Source organism: Gastrolobium bilobum, unplaced genomic scaffold, assembly GCF_033153095.1.
Source record: "Gastrolobium bilobum isolate Gb01-03AN ecotype WA unplaced genomic scaffold, APGP_CSIRO_Gbil_v1 utg33850, whole genome shotgun sequence".
NCBI classification, from domain to species: domain Eukaryota; kingdom Viridiplantae; phylum Streptophyta; class Magnoliopsida; order Fabales; family Fabaceae; genus Gastrolobium; species Gastrolobium bilobum.
This window is the reverse complement of record NW_026899874.1, coordinates 11,820-26,786: the sequence shown is the minus strand read 5'-3', so window position 1 is coordinate 26,786 and position 14,967 is coordinate 11,820. Positions and strand designations below refer to the sequence as shown.

General features: G+C 36.0%; 3 protein-coding genes across 4 annotated transcripts; all 3 read right to left on the bottom strand.

Moving 5' to 3' along the window:
- Nucleotides 1-1,596: 1,596 nt before the first annotated feature.
- LOC133294060 (uncharacterized) lies at nucleotides 1,597-3,578 on the bottom strand. Its single transcript, XM_061492709.1, has 2 exons — nucleotides 3,334-3,578; nucleotides 1,597-2,260 (listed from the first exon to the last, which is right to left on the bottom strand). Exons 1-2 carry the CDS (start codon nucleotides 3,547-3,549, stop codon nucleotides 1,934-1,936), a joined length of 543 nt encoding a protein of 180 aa, XP_061348693.1. The 5' UTR covers nucleotides 3,550-3,578; the 3' UTR covers nucleotides 1,597-1,933.
- Nucleotides 3,579-3,583: 5 nt separating this feature from the next.
- Nucleotides 3,584-4,530, bottom strand: LOC133294048 (uncharacterized). The gene is made up of 2 exons (XM_061492696.1): nucleotides 3,662-4,530; nucleotides 3,584-3,599 (listed from the first exon to the last, which is right to left on the bottom strand). Exons 1-2 carry the CDS (start codon nucleotides 4,528-4,530, stop codon nucleotides 3,584-3,586), a joined length of 885 nt encoding a protein of 294 aa, XP_061348680.1.
- A 4,280-nt stretch (nucleotides 4,531-8,810) lies between these two features.
- On the bottom strand, nucleotides 8,811-14,271 carry LOC133294053 (ASI1-immunoprecipitated protein 3-like). Of its 2 annotated transcripts, none has more exons than XM_061492701.1 (8): nucleotides 13,714-14,271; nucleotides 11,984-12,046; nucleotides 10,745-11,503; nucleotides 10,478-10,612; nucleotides 10,086-10,169; nucleotides 9,589-9,648; nucleotides 9,411-9,497; nucleotides 8,811-9,301 (listed from the first exon to the last, which is right to left on the bottom strand). In XM_061492701.1, the coding sequence occupies exons 1-8, from the start codon at nucleotides 14,083-14,085 to the stop codon at nucleotides 9,014-9,016; spliced, it is 1,848 nt and encodes a 615-aa protein (XP_061348685.1). In that variant the 5' UTR covers nucleotides 14,086-14,271; the 3' UTR covers nucleotides 8,811-9,013. The 2 variants fall into 2 exon arrangements, with proteins under 2 accessions (XP_061348685.1, XP_061348686.1); XM_061492702.1 differs by having other exon boundaries at nucleotides 10,478-10,603; nucleotides 10,754-11,503.
- Between the last annotated feature and the right edge of the window lie 696 nt (nucleotides 14,272-14,967).

Genomic DNA, 14,967 nt, shown 5'->3' with positions numbered 1-14,967 from the left:
CAAGTTCTGTAAAGGAATTACCATATATTATCTTTCTTTTTTTTTAAGTATTAACATGGAGCTATTCAATCCTTTGTAGCCATCTTGCCCTTGGATTACGGCCATTAGAGCTAGGTTTTCATTGGTGCATTGGGTGTATTAAATAGTTGTCACCGGAGAAGGAATAAGACTAATCCTTCAATCAAGGCTTAAAGTGCAAGGGTATCACCTCTGGCCCAAAGAGCGTCTATCAAGGATACGACTGTATTCTTGAGGCATAGTTTATTACCAAATGTGCCCGCCCCCTCGGGTTTATATATTATCTTTTACATTAGTATATTTATGACAAAACGCAAAAGATATAAGAAGAATTGATCCTCCAAAAGTTATATATTTTCAATAAATTATAATCATTAGATACATGGAAATTAACAGTTAAGATTTGATTTAAGATTTATTATTCTTATATTGGTGTAAATTGATTTTATCTCATATATTTATTAGATTATATTAATTAATTATTAATTTTTAATAAATTATAATTGTTAAATACACAAAAATCAGCGGTTAAAATTTGATGTAAAACTTATTATTCTTATATCGGTATAAGTTGATCCTGTCGATATATATATATATATATATATATATATATATATATATATATATATATATATATATATATATATCGACTTTAATGTAGAATTAATTTTTATTCTAAAGGGACCCTTTCATTAGTCATGTTGTGTCTTTCCCTAATTTAACAAGACGTGAAAGTATTCAATGATGATAACTTAATTGGTGTAATGGAGTTGAGTAGGTGGTGAAGGATAGCGGTTCGTTTCCACCAATGTCATCTTAGAGAGAGGTATAAGTCCTTAATCCTCAACTCGTCCCGCACTCGGAATTAGTCTCATAATCAATTCAAAGAGTCGAAGCTTGTAGGGATATTTGGGGAAATCTACTCACTTGAAAGAGGTAATTAAGGTTGGTATATATCAAAAAAAAAAAAAAAAGACCTGAAGTACATATCCGTCCATAAGTGATGGTCTACCACTTCAATGATTATTAGTCATACAATGGAAACATTAGCATTCCCATGCAGTGCTTCGTTAGCATTTTAAAGCCGAGACATTACATAAACAACGCCATCAGTCATTCGAAGAAAGCATAAGCCCAGAATAAGTGCAAGTTGGCAACCTAGAAATCATTGCAAAAAAGGTGCTAATATGCAGTGGAGGATATTGAAATGGAAGGTCAGTAATGATAAGTTGCTCACATTTTATGATCACAAACTCTAAATGAAACTTATATGGGATCATTCCAAAAATTACAGTGACCAAGATAGTATATAATAATTTGCATTGGTCTACGGTAGATTTGTGAGATTAAAGTTTGGTCATTACTATACAGCATTTCCTTTGAACTTTCAGCCTCCTGAAAAATTTGGATACATACTCAAAGAAGAGAGGCCAACAATTCTTATATCTATTCCAATCCACTTCCCATAATTTATCATTTCAGAATCTTAATAGATACACAAACAGGAAGAGAGAAAAGAAAAGATTGCTATGCTATCTCCTACTGAGTGTAAAGTATTCCCCCCTCTAACTATCCCAATACAATATGAACAATTTTCGGTTTCTATCCCATCCCATGTACTTTCAGTAACTGGAATAAAAGAACTTACTACAAAGAATTATTCTGATACCTCTAATGTGCTAGCTATCCCTATCAGCTTTAGAAGCAGCCATTTACATTTTATCTAGGGATTTTGAGGGTGTTTTACAGCTTCAGTAAGCAGGGCATTGTGTCTAGCAACAAAATTTCTTATTGATGCGAATCCCACCCTCCACTATTAAAGCTGATACTGATACAAAGATAAGAGAGACTTAGATATATTTTCCATTTAATCACTACAGCTCCATCTTCTAGCTGGGCTGATTAAGTCTTAACTTTATACTCGTGCAATAGGAGAAAAAGGTGGGTTAAGCACATAGGATCTAGGAATTCCTTTCTGAGTCTTGCATACAGTCTTCTTGTCGGTTGTGACCGATTTGATGAAAAAATCTACTTCCTCCCCAAGAAGCATTTTCAATGAACTGCATTGAGATAACTGTTGGTTTTTCTCGTGCCCTGCACTGCTGGAGGCAGAAGTGCCATGCAAAATAGCAACACAGATGGAGAATGCTTGTAATGTTGATAACTGTGCATGAAAATCAACAGCATATTGCCCCTCTTCAACCATTGTCATGCTGAAGGTAGGACTATTTTCTTTTGCTCCCTGTGCACCAAAACATCAGATAAGTACTAGAAAAAACAACAACAATCTCATAACAAGGCAAGTTAAAACTGTAACGCTGAAGAATTCGAAGAGAGCTGTGATAAGAAACACTGCTTTCGAAAAGCTTATAGAGATGCAAGTCTCATGAAATTAATTCATTGTCCAATCCTACAGTCAATATCTTTTTGCTTTGTTATAACCTGTGCATGCATTCTATCTTTATATCAAATGGTTGCTAAACACAAATAATGGGATAGAGTTCTTGAAGCTAATTTGAGGGATCTTCTAACTACTGTAACACTTGCAATTTCCTTAAAAGCATCTATCATATTTTTTGGGAAAATAAAGCACAAATAAGCAAAGATGAAGGACAACAATAACTAATCCTTATCCCACTGGGTGGGGCAAAGAAAAGATAAAGCGAATCACTAAAAATTATGAATAAAAAAGATAATATTTTCATCAACACATGTTCGTGGGATTCGATCAGCATATTTGAAAAGCAGATGCAACCCATCTCAAAGCAGGAAGAGGTTGATTAAATGTCTCGGACATAATATTATCAATAAACTTTTTTCTTGGTCGTTTATTATCAATAAAATAACTTTTGCAGTTTTTTGAACTCTCTAAAATACATCCTGAAAAGTTATTGCATTATGGCATATGGTTTGCTGGAAATCTGGAACAAAACTATCTTCTAATAGTCACATCGAATAGCTCCATAAGAAATTCGAACCCATTTTGGGAACTGGAATACAAAAGTGCAAGAAGTTTTTTCTCTCCATATTTGTCACCTAAGTAAGAGGGCGAGTCTAACGCAGCAGTAAAATTGTTCTTTTGTGACCAGAAGGTAACGGGATTGAGTATGGAAAACAGTCTCTTTTTTAAAATATAAGGGTAAAGTTGCTTACAATGGACTCTCACACCTACTCTCGCAAAGTCGGAGAGCCTTGTTCATCGGAATTTGTCCTTTACTCTCTATTTGTCTCCTAAGTAACTCAAAATTAAAATACTTGTTTTTCATCTATCCTACATCCATTCAAGAAACAGGTTATGTGAAATTCAAGTTGTACCTGAACGAAAAGTTCCAGTGGTTGATATTCCTCCATAAGTGACCGGTCTTCAGCAAACTGAATACTAGGATTGCCTAAAAGAATAAGGGGACAGGCCATGTCCCAGCCACCACAGTCACAGCCTCCACCATGCCTCAATCGATCAAGTAATGATGAAGGACCCCGGCTTTCAACATTTGGCAAACCATGGTTGCCAGTTGGTATTACCACCTTCATCTGTTCCTGGATTTTGCTGTCATGAAGACTCTTTCTACCCTGATCTACTACTGTAGAGAGACCGCTTATGTTGAAATACTCTTTAGCACTTATTCTATCCCCTCTCTTGTACTTCAAGCTCTCTCTCTTAGTAAACGGAATTTGCAAAACAATGGCAGCAATTTCAAGGTTTGAATGGGATTCAGTGGACAACAAAGGATAACAATTTGAATCAACAAAATCAACATTGCTTGATAAAGGCTTGTCTTGAAGTTTGTTTTTGATTGCAAGGTTCTCTTCATCCAGCCTGAAAGTTTCTTCCTTCAATCCAACATGGGAAACTTTTCGGGTTTTAGAAGCATCTTGTTCACAGAAAGACTTTTTTCCTCGTGAAACACTTTGTCTTGAGTGTGTAAGATCATACAACACGAATTCTGTCACCATAGAGTTGTCAAATACTCTGTCTTCTGGTTCAGAACATAAATTACAGGAAACTAGCATCTCTGCTACCATTGAGGAATCTTTGTCACAATCATGGGATCCCAAGTCAGTAGCATTGCTTTTCTTTCTATTGTCAATGGAGTGGAAAGTATATACCCAATTCAGAGCATTACCTGCTCTCCAAGTCTTGGCCACAAAGACATCTTCAGGACACTTCACCTTGAATTCAAAAAATGGCACACCATGTTTGTTTTCCAACTTGAGATTACCATGCAGATGAACTGGTGAAGATGCTATACCTGAATACTTGATTTCTCTATTGATAAACTCGGAAATAATGTCAGAATGGTTTGTGGTGTTAGAGAAGACATTTAGCAAAGATTTCTGATAAGTCCTGTTTCTTGTAACATTTGCTGTCTCATTTGATTTGACCTCATTAGTTTCCAGCACATGACCCGCTGAACTTCTCAAAGATTTTGACTTTGTGAATTGATTCAGTCTTTTCCTAATAGGGGTGAATTGGACTTTTGGACTTGCTCTTGATGAGCAATCACTTTCCATCGGAGATACCAAGTGAGAGACTTCCACCTTAGCAGAAAGTGACTTGTGCAATGAGTGGACTGTATCCTTTCCAAGAGGAGAATTGCCATCAATTAGGGAATCAACCACTTTAACACTTCTGGACTTTAAATTTATAGAATCTCTCCTTTCTAGCACAGTAGAGTTTTTACACTTAGCATCTGGATTTATGCAAATTTCAATGAATCCATTTGATGAGTCTGGCTCCTTGCAAGCCCAGGACCTAGAAACAGATGGGGAACCCAAGTTTGAATCCTGGGATATCTCTGAAGATCTCTGCTCAAAACCCTTATCAACTGAACCACATAAAGAATCAACAATGCTACCGGGGAAAGAGGTATCACTCCTTGAAATTTCTATTTTTTTCCTTCCCCCTACTACAGTGCCCATTTTCTTTATATCTTTTACTTCTTCTGAACTCTGATACACGCTACTGCGCCTCATATCTATATTGCTTTCCAATCCATGAGGTCTAGGGAGATGGTTCTTACACGAAGAACTGCGGAAGCGAGCAAATTTGATCTCCGCAAAATCCCCCTTGAGGGTAAAAAAATCATCTTTCCCTGTGAGTTTTCCTTTTTTAGATCTCTTCTTCACATTTGCACAATATTGATGAGATGGAAGAACAGTATTGGGACTCAGACCTACTGAAGACTTATCATTGAGATCCAACTCCAACTCTTGTCCCATTGATGAATTCAGAGCCCTGCAGTTAGTGCAATACCATTAAGAAAAAAAAAAGAACATAAATTAGTTTGTGGCAAGGCAACAGACACACCCAACTTCAGTTGACACAATGCTGTATGGTACCTATTATCTAACAAGATTTATATCTCTGACGGCTACAAGTAAACTAATCTAAGAAGTAACAAGATGACGACAAGGGAAACCTTCCATTAAGGAATTTTTGTTAGACTAAAAAACAAGAGGCAACAAGATACATTCATTAGTCCATATAAATTTGTTGAAATTATAGGGTTTTTAGGCATTGAGGGAGAAAGAAAAGGAGAAGGCCTGGTAATATTGTATATTGATATGATACAAAAGAGAAAGCTAACCTGTATTAAGATATAATCAATATATTATATGATATTTTGTTAGAAAATATTCTAACAAAATTATATCAATACTTTGGGCGTAACAATAAGCTCTAATATTTTAGATGATGAGATGAAAATCATGAAATGATATTTCACAAAACAAATTGTTGATTGCAAGTAAGAAACGGTACCTACACAGCAGAACAAGTTATCTACACTCTCCTAAAACATGTAAAGGACCATTATTGTGACCTTGCAAACAACCATTGTTGTAAAGGAAGCATCCCACCATTACAAGAAAAAAAGAAAAGAAAAACTTGAAAAGAACAATATTTATTGATTCCGAGCACAGAAAAAGAAATGCTGTATGATCTGTTGGATAAAACAATTGCAAAAGGAATAGAAAAAGGCTGAAAAGAACACTATATGATGTGTATAACGCCCAAATGTGAGTAAAGTGACACCGATGAGTGCTCCAAAATGTTTAATTTTAAAAAAAGGAAATAGTAAAGTACACACTTATTTTGATACCAAACTATAGCAGGGAAAAATGCAAAAGAAAGAAAGAAAAAACAGCGGAAAAAAGGAAAAGGCCATACTGGAGTAGATCTTGGAGAAGTGAACTGAAGAAAAAAAAGACCCAACAAGGCAGGTTCAGTGCATAATCATAAATCTCCAAACTTGAGCATGAAGTCTGAAGGAGAATAACTTATTAAACCAACCCATTTTGGTAAAGAGTCAAATCATGCCCCATTTGTATTGTAACTCAAAATAAGCAACAAAAAGCAGTGGGAGGAGGCTGGAACAAGAAGCAAGCTTAGTTCAATCACCGCTAGCTAGTAATAAAGCATTGCAAATGAAGCCAAAAAGCGATGTTAATGTTAGAAACAGTAACAGTAACGGAAGCTACAAAATAGAAGAGAGAGAAGCATTGGACTCTCTCACACACGAGTAACGGAAGAGAGAGGAGACAACAATAACACGCATGTACTACTACTACTAACAAAAGCCATGTTCTTCAGACACCATCATGCGATGTTGCTTTTTTTTTTTTTTTTTTTTGGGGGCCTTCCCTTATTATTTAATTATTATTTATTATTTGTGTCTCACTCTGCAGTCAGCATGAGACCAGTGATCTAAGCAAAGTAAGTTAGCGACCCGAGAAAGAATCGATAGAAAAAAGAGAGAGGATTCCCCTGGTGAAAAGACAAATAACCCCATAGAAGAAAAACATTTGGCTTTGGTACTTGTTTCACAGAGGCAAGGGTCATAGTGGAATTTAATGATGTCTTACCACAGTAACAGTACTACTGCGAGTTCTCTTGTTTATGGTTACAGTACAAAAAAAAAGAGTGGTTTTCTAAATCAAATCATTATCTTATAGCTTCGGGAAGGGCAGATATGACATATTAACTTATTAAGAACGGAATCCGACAATTAATTAATATAATAATGATATTAGACACAATAATCAGTTTTGTCGAATTCCGAATCAGATCTATAGAGTATTTATTCACCTGTTTAATTTTATTGACCATGATACCCCCTGTTATTTTCCAAGTGGACAAGGCAAGTAATGGAATCAATTCTTTCATTTTAACATTTCGGCTGCGCACGACAACCATTTTAATTCCTCGCACTATTTTTGAAAAAAATGATTTTTATTTTTATTTTTGTGCCTTGTAAGAGGTCTGAGAATTAGAATTATTTGTTAACATATTTTATTGTTATTATGAGAATCAGAATTACATTTGTTAACATAATTTTTTTTGAGAGATAGAGATAATGACTTTGTTTTTTTTTTTAAAGCTCTCTCAAAACAATGAAACACAAAACATTAAAGCTTGAGTAATTCAGAACGTTTTAAAGTAATTAGAGTATCACAATGAAGTAATTCACATAGTTAGCACAATTACATTCTGTTTTTTTTTGGGCGATGAAGTAAATAGAGGGCGATGAAAGTGTTTCTGCAAAGGATAGGCCGGTAAAGTCTGGAGCTTTTACCTGCAAATGGGAACGCAAGAGAGAGAGGAAAGGAGACCAAAAACTTCTATGGTGAAGGGAGGGGTGGTGATCCGGTGATATGTGGTTGAAGGCCAGTGACAGTTCAGTGTTAGTGTGTGAGCAGAAAAAAAGTCACGAGAGTGTGAGAGTAAACTGATTCTCTTTTTGTGCCCAGAAATAGAAAAGCAGAATTTTTTTGATTGATTTCGTATCCAAAGAAATTTTTTGATTCTTTTTTATTCCCCAGCATAAAAAAAGACCGGTTCATCGCGAGAACAAAAATATAAACCGATTTTATCAAACGCAATTCTCATCCATTTTTGTTCCCAAGAACAGAAATTAAAAAAAAAACTCATTCCAAAAAGATTGTCATGTAAAAAGATTGTCATGTAACAGGGTCATATAAATTTTTTATATTTATTTTTTTCTTTATTAATAATAATTAAATAGACACAAAAATTTCATATTTATAAATTTTAACATGAAAGGAAAAGATATTTTGACCAAGTTAAATCAAAGGATTTTTCTTGCAAGCGGGGGTAGAGGCGTAAATTTTCCCAAGGTGAAGAAAGGTAAGGAGAAAAACGAGAATATTGCATTTGCATGTGAGATTGGATTGGCAGAGGGACCCCAAATTCAATGACTGTGGCTCATATCAAACCCACGGAATCTTGGACTCAGACGACCTGCATTTTTTTTTTATTTTCTCCAGATCGTCCAATTCTAATTTCATGTTACTGTTAATGAAAGGCCATTAGTACAAACCCCAGAGGGAAATATATTTCTCAATATATAAAAAAATAAGTAAAATCTACAGTTAAGAGAGAAAAATAAAATAAAATAAATCTCATCTACTTTTTATATATTATATAAAATAATTTTATCTCATATAATATGATAAATATTTTCTCAAAAAAAATATGCATTAAAAAAAAAACAAAGTAAAGCAATATACACAAACATAAACGGAAAAATATAATTTTAAGGATAAAAATAAAGCAGTGAGACGTAAACATTTATAATTATTTTACTTTAATATAAATATATACCTAACCAATTTATTTAAATAGTATTTAAAAGAATTAAACGTTTATCGTAAAGTTTATTTTATATTGAAGATAGAAAATAATGACCTAAACCTCAAACCTCACAATCATCCCCAACACACAAAGGTGTTCAAGGACAAGAAAAATCCAACGTAAATTCAGATATAACCCTATAAGCTGGCATTTCTGTAACATTATATGTAAAGTATAGATAAAAATCCATTAGTCTAGTTAAAGCTATACGGAAAGCCAACGGCTTATTGTATGCACAATCAAACTGGAAGAAAACTAAGCTCAATCCTTTGCTACAACCAGACCAAAAGAAAAAGAGATTTTCCTTAAACTAAATACTATACGGGGTAGGGTAGAATATTCCTAGTCAGCATGTTTTGTAGCTTCAGCGTTTTCATCTTTCCTCGACTTGCCAAATGATTTCTTGGTGTCCAAAACAGGCATGTATGTTTCGCTAGTTTTCTTAAAGATGTCATTGGCCGACTTTGCAGATTCACGGGGACTCACCAGCTTCTTCTCAACATCTTCAAATTTTGCTGTGGCCCATGGCGCTGCGCCTACACTTCTTTTTGAATCAGATGCATCAATAGTCAGCACTGACACCGCATCACGTGAGGCATACCAGGAATTACCACAGGCAATACATTCAAGCTGAACAAGCAGAGCAGCAATCAAACCCCAAGTCATAAAAAGTGCAGGAGATCATTTTGGAATTTTAGAAACCAGTAATAAATAAATAAATAAATAAGATGGTGCAAACCTGATATCGGTCACCATGTCCTGCATGGATAATATCCCTCAAGCCCACCTTAGACTCGGAGCATCTTGAGCAGCGGGCATCCGTCATCTGTTTCCCGGACGGAAAAGCTAACAATCAGCAAATATCTTCACACAATATAACAGATAACATAAAGAGTGAGGTGGGAAATAAAAATGACCTGAATGTGCTGTGACTCATCCGGCTCCTTCTTGGATATTTCCTCAGCAGTTAAACCCTCCTGGAGTTCAAATACTTTGTTAATAATTATAATAACCACAAAATCAACAACCAGATTACTCTTTCCAAAAGTAGCTTTGAGAATTGATGATCGATGTTACGAGTAAGAAATCCCTAGTTGCTTTATGAAGCTCTTGTTATTTTTCTGCTGTTTCAGTAAATAAACAAAAAAAAAACACAAAAGGCTTTCAAAGTCATTTCCTAGCAATATTTAAAAGCACGAGGAATTTTTTCTCTCAATCTTTTTTTTTTATTTTTTCATTTGGGTTAATTGGCCACCGACCCTAACTTGTTTGAGATAAAGATGTAGTTGATGTAAGAAGCAACCGGTTTAAATCACAAATTAATAGTATAAAATCTGCAAACCAAATTCATCATATAAGCAGACAGCTTAAAGAGCAAATGAAATGAAAAAAAAAATCCTAGTAGATAATATACCTTCAACTCACTGGGTGTCATATTCAATATTCTTGAAGGTTCCAGCTCTCCATTTAGTAGACGGCGTGCCAGCAATGCATTATTCTAGAAAAAAAAAATCCCAGAAAAAATAGAATAATAAATATAAGCAAGCCATCATTATCAACGCAGAAAAACACAAAGATATTCACATTTATTTCTCAAGCCAAAAACAGCTCTAGAGCATTGATAGTGGTGATGCTGATCGTGATGAACTAATGATAGACATCAATAATAGAGAAAATATCATCATTGTTAAGCCAGCCAATTTTTTCTTTCCTTTTTCCATTGTACATAGCAGCAATATGTACTTTTACATCAATGTCTATAAGCATTTAAAGTAAATGATTCATATTACAAGAGCAGCTCCTAACCTTGAGATTAAATACTAATTGACGTAACTTCTGGTTATACTTCTGATAATCCGATGAAAGAGTATCATGTGAAGCTTTCTCCAGAGCAACTACAGCTGGAACAGCAACATCTGGCCAGACGAAAGACTTGGAACTCTGTAGAGCCAAAAAGGTAAATACTGAATTCATTATAACCCTCTAGGAAAAGGAAAATAAATAGAAGATTACAAGAGAATCAATAATCCCAAACAGGAAATCATAACCACAATTGGATAATTCATCATATACCTTCTGAACCTTGTCCTTGTATTCATTTGCTAATTCTATGCTTTTGTTATTGCTTCCATTTTTTATTGCATCAGAATTGCCATTTCCTCTGTGATCCTTCTTTATGCCGTCATCAGAATTAAATATGTATTGAACACTTTGAAGCAACTTCTCCAAACCTTTGTCCCTATGGGTATCTCCTGTTAGTACATTGAAATCCACCAATATGCGATAATGCTCCGAGGCATTATTTACAGAACTCCCTGGTGTTTCAGGTTTCAGAGGTTGGTTGCTTTTATGAGCTGTTTCCTCCTCCCTTGTAACATCGAGAGGTGAAATACTCCTTTCCCTCAAGATTCTATTACTTTTCATCAGATCTTCCTCATCAACAACAGCTTCTTCAACCTCGATGTCAAGTAGTTCTTCACCCAAATTTTGAATAGTTTTCTGAACAAGCTCATCAATTTCTTGCTGTTTATTATCCTCATAGTCCTTATCAGTTAGATTCCAGAGTTTCCTTTCTACTGTGTCATACACCCTTTGCACAATAAACCCGGGATGTTGCTTGCGATTTGGAAACTGTTTGTGTATAGGAACAAAATGCACCACACACTTATGCATAACAGATTCTGCAGGAACCTCATCACGGTGGAAACTATAAAACAGCTCCCTTGAATCACATGCTTGCCATTTGCCACCACCTTTTCTGTCTGCTTCCTCAGGACGATAAAACCACTGTCCTGTAACCATCACGCTACCATTTTGGGATTGTGCAATGTCCTAACAGCAAAGCAACTTGAGAAATCAAAAGGTGAAGAGAAAAAGGAAGGAATAACACCCCCCTCTTCCCCCAAGCATGGAAGAGGAGAAAAGAGAAAGGGAGCACCAAACCTGTCATAACACCAACACAGCTCAAGCTGATTGACAACATATGTTGCATACAACATGACAAAATTTTGGCAACCTAGTGACCAGAACTCAAAAAAGAGCAAAGTAACATGCTAACCCTAGCACATACATGTGCCAAGGATATTAAACACATGAAATAGTGAACCATAAAAACATGTATTGATTATTAAATAAGGGGAAAAATCTACTTGTACTTCTTGTAGAATTTATTACTCTTCACCAATGCCCAAAATCATGTATATGATATCTAAGCATATATCGAGTATCATAAAACTTTAATGTTCCAACCCAACGTATCTTCAAAACTGTAGTCAACTTAGGGCAGAATTAAATAGTAGACAAGGAATTTACCTTAATAATAGCAACATACGGCTTTTGGTCTTTGTCCTCAGGCACGAGAAGTACAGGGTCCTCCTACGCAAACAATATGCCAAGAATAACAGTAAGTTGCAATATCAAAAAAATAAAAATGCAACGTAGTTCTCAAGAGAGAATGTTTTAGAACCCAATTTCAGAAAATAACCATCAACCTCTCGAACAATGCCCAAGCCAACTTTATGTCAGAAGCCTTAAACTAGGGTTCAGTTTCAGTAGCCAGGAAGTAGGAAGACTGGGAATGACAAAGCCAGTAAAGAACTAGGTTATTAATATCACGCGATAAATCGCGCTATATATGCACGTAACATCTTCCCGCTGCGATTTTCATCATGCAACGCAATTATTTGCAGTAATAGCAGCAATCGCTCCACTATAGTGAAGGAAGGGAAAATTCCATATTTGCCCCTATGGAACTCGGTCACATGTGCAATTTAAGGGGGTATAATAGACTTTTGGCCCTTTTTATTTTCTGATAATGTTATCATTCAAAGTTTCAAACTCTATCTCTGGACTCCTCCCTCTCTTGACTCACTTTCAACTCCTGCCTATATCGACTCACTTTCGGGCAAGCCCATCACAGTTTCAAGTTCCGACGATTTAGGGTTCCACAGATTGCTTTTGTTTGTGGTTCCACAGTTTGGACTCATTCTGCTGTTCACTCAAAGCAAGTTTGGTTCTGTTTGCGACTCCACAATGCCTTTGTTTTGTTCACCTCGGCAAGTTTGCCTCACTTCACTATAGCAGCTATGCCGCTAGCTCGCTACCTGCTATATCGTTATAGTGTTTTTGGGGTTGGTTGCTACCCGTGATTGATAACTATGGTGGAAAAGCAACATAGAGAGATGCAACAAGTAGGTTTGAAAAGGCTAAAAGTTACATTGTCATTAGATGAATAATCAAGCTTTTTGTGGTTAAAGTGCATACTAAGCACAGTTATTATACGTGTTGTTATCGTGCCACAGATGTGAATAGCTGCCCGAGCCACTGTTTTCGCAACATCGCGATGCAGCGCAATGGAGCCGCTATAATGAAGGGGGAGTCAGATCCCATGTGTGACTAATCTCCCATGCATATATTAAGGGGGTACTCGAATTTTGACTCTTTTTTCTCCTAATAATGTTAGCTTCGAAGTTTCAAACCCTAACTCTCGACTCCTGCCTCTCTACTCACTTTCCGACAAGCACATCTGCCCCATCACACTTCTAGCCGTGTACCGGGAAGCTATTGAGAGTTCACAGTCTCCTTCGACCAACTTCGCAATCTATTAACAATGGCTCCTTGCCTCTATTTTCTCTCAACTCATTCCATATTTTGTTTTCTCTCTCCAGCAAGTCTCCACAACAGAACACCTCGGTCTTTGTTTTGGAGTCGGCCCGGACTCACAGCTATCCATTGTTGAACCTATGCTACAGGGAATTTTAAGAAACAATCTTAAATTAGATGATACACTTGTGTAGCAGGAGAATCATCTTTCTTTTCCCCACAATTACTCAGTTGCTGTCATTTTGATTGCAGTTACAGAAATCTAAGCCATAGAAACTAACACAGTTATGTAGATGACGCAAACCCTATCAGCGCAAGAAAAAATAAAATAGTGAAATTCATGCGTTCTAATGCAATGGCGGTAAGTTATTTCCCTCAAATTCAAAATAAGTTAATGGAAATGCGAAAAGCTAATATAATAGAACAATGAGATGAGATACCAGTGTATATTGGTTCCCATCATACTCGAAGGAGTCAAAATGCTTCCTCCTGCCTCTTCCTTTTCCGGAAACCCTAACTGGTTCGCCAATGGGCTTAGCGTCCTCCTGTGGCGCTTCTTCTTCGTCGTCAGACTCTTCCTCTTCCTCTTCCTTGTCTTTCGGCTTCCTCTTCGTTTTCTTGTCAACCTCCTCCTCCTCCTCTTCCTCTTCCTCTTCCTCTTCCTCTGGAAGCTTCATTCTCTTCCTTCTCCGCTGCTTCGAAGGGTTCTCTTCAGCGCCAGTTACAGTAGATTGCTGCTTAGAATCGGGAAGAGGCGGTGCATTGTCTTCTTCGTCGCTGGATGCCACCAGAGTGAACCGTCGATTCCCCATTTTTATTTTTATTTTCAGAATGAATGCCGCTAGCTACGCTGTTTTCTCACTGAATGCCACGCTGCTTTGTGACTCTAATAAGACTTGGGTTTCTTGCCGTTTTGGTATTTCGAAAAAGCTTGCATCACCACGCTGTTTTTCATGCACTTTTTAAGAAGCTTTTTTCAAAAAGAAGTGAATATTGAATAGTACGTTTTATCACGTTTAAGAGTAAATATCATATAATCAATGAAATTTAGAATTATTTATACTTTTAATATGAATTAGATCGAATTCTTAGTTTACCTTTTTTGAAAAAGATCATAACGTTCTCGAATATTCATGAACATTCAAGCGTCAAATGGAAGTTCTAGCAACCCTTTTGAGGAGGCAATTTGTTTTGTTTTGTTTTTGGTTTTTTTGTTTTAATTGTGGGAACTTGGAAGAGCCCGAACAAGCAGGCCCATTAAGGAGGATAGGCCCAGACAAAATATGATACTTCAATGATCTCCTTCCTTCTTTGTGTATAGCTTGGTTTATACCTTTTGTTTTAGGTGATAATTATGCATTTATACATTATTGATGAGGAGATAATGTAATGTGCAGTGCAGTCTAATCAAGATGCAGTTCTTATGCTGTCATTGCTGAGAACGAATGTAATTGGGTTTCAATATCTACGAAATCAAGGATATTGGAGAATATGATGTAGTTACAGTATGATTAATGTTGGATGTGAGAGACTTATTTTTTAGAATATATCTATGGGAAATGTATGTATCATGTAACATGATTTAAAGTTGTTTCCCTACTCAAACAAAAACTTATGGGGCCCACAATTTTTTCTTTTCTTTCTCCTAAACTCACTTTCTCTTTCTTCTTTTATGTTTGTGCTAGAACAAACAT

Coding starts and splice junctions, on each gene's coding strand:
- LOC133294060 (XM_061492709.1), bottom strand. CDS start 3,549: ATGAAGGTGGTAATACCAACTGGCAACCATGGTTTGCCAAATGTTGAA. Junction 2,261..3,333: donor CACTGGAACTTTTCGTTCAG/GTACAACTTGAA, acceptor TTTGGTGCACAG/GGAGCAAAAGAAAATAGTCC.
- LOC133294048 (XM_061492696.1), bottom strand. CDS start 4,530: ATGGAAAGTGATTGCTCATCAAGAGCAAGTCCAAAAGTCCAATTCACC.
- LOC133294053 (XM_061492701.1), bottom strand. CDS start 14,085: ATGGGGAATCGACGGTTCACTCTGGTGGCATCCAGCGACGAAGAAGAC. Junction 10,170..10,477: donor AATTAGTATTTAATCTCAAG/GTTAGGAGCTGC, acceptor TTTTTTTTCTAG/AATAATGCATTGCTGGCACG. Junction 9,302..9,410: donor GACATGGTGACCGATATCAG/GTTTGCACCATC, acceptor CTGCTTGTTCAG/CTTGAATGTATTGCCTGTGG.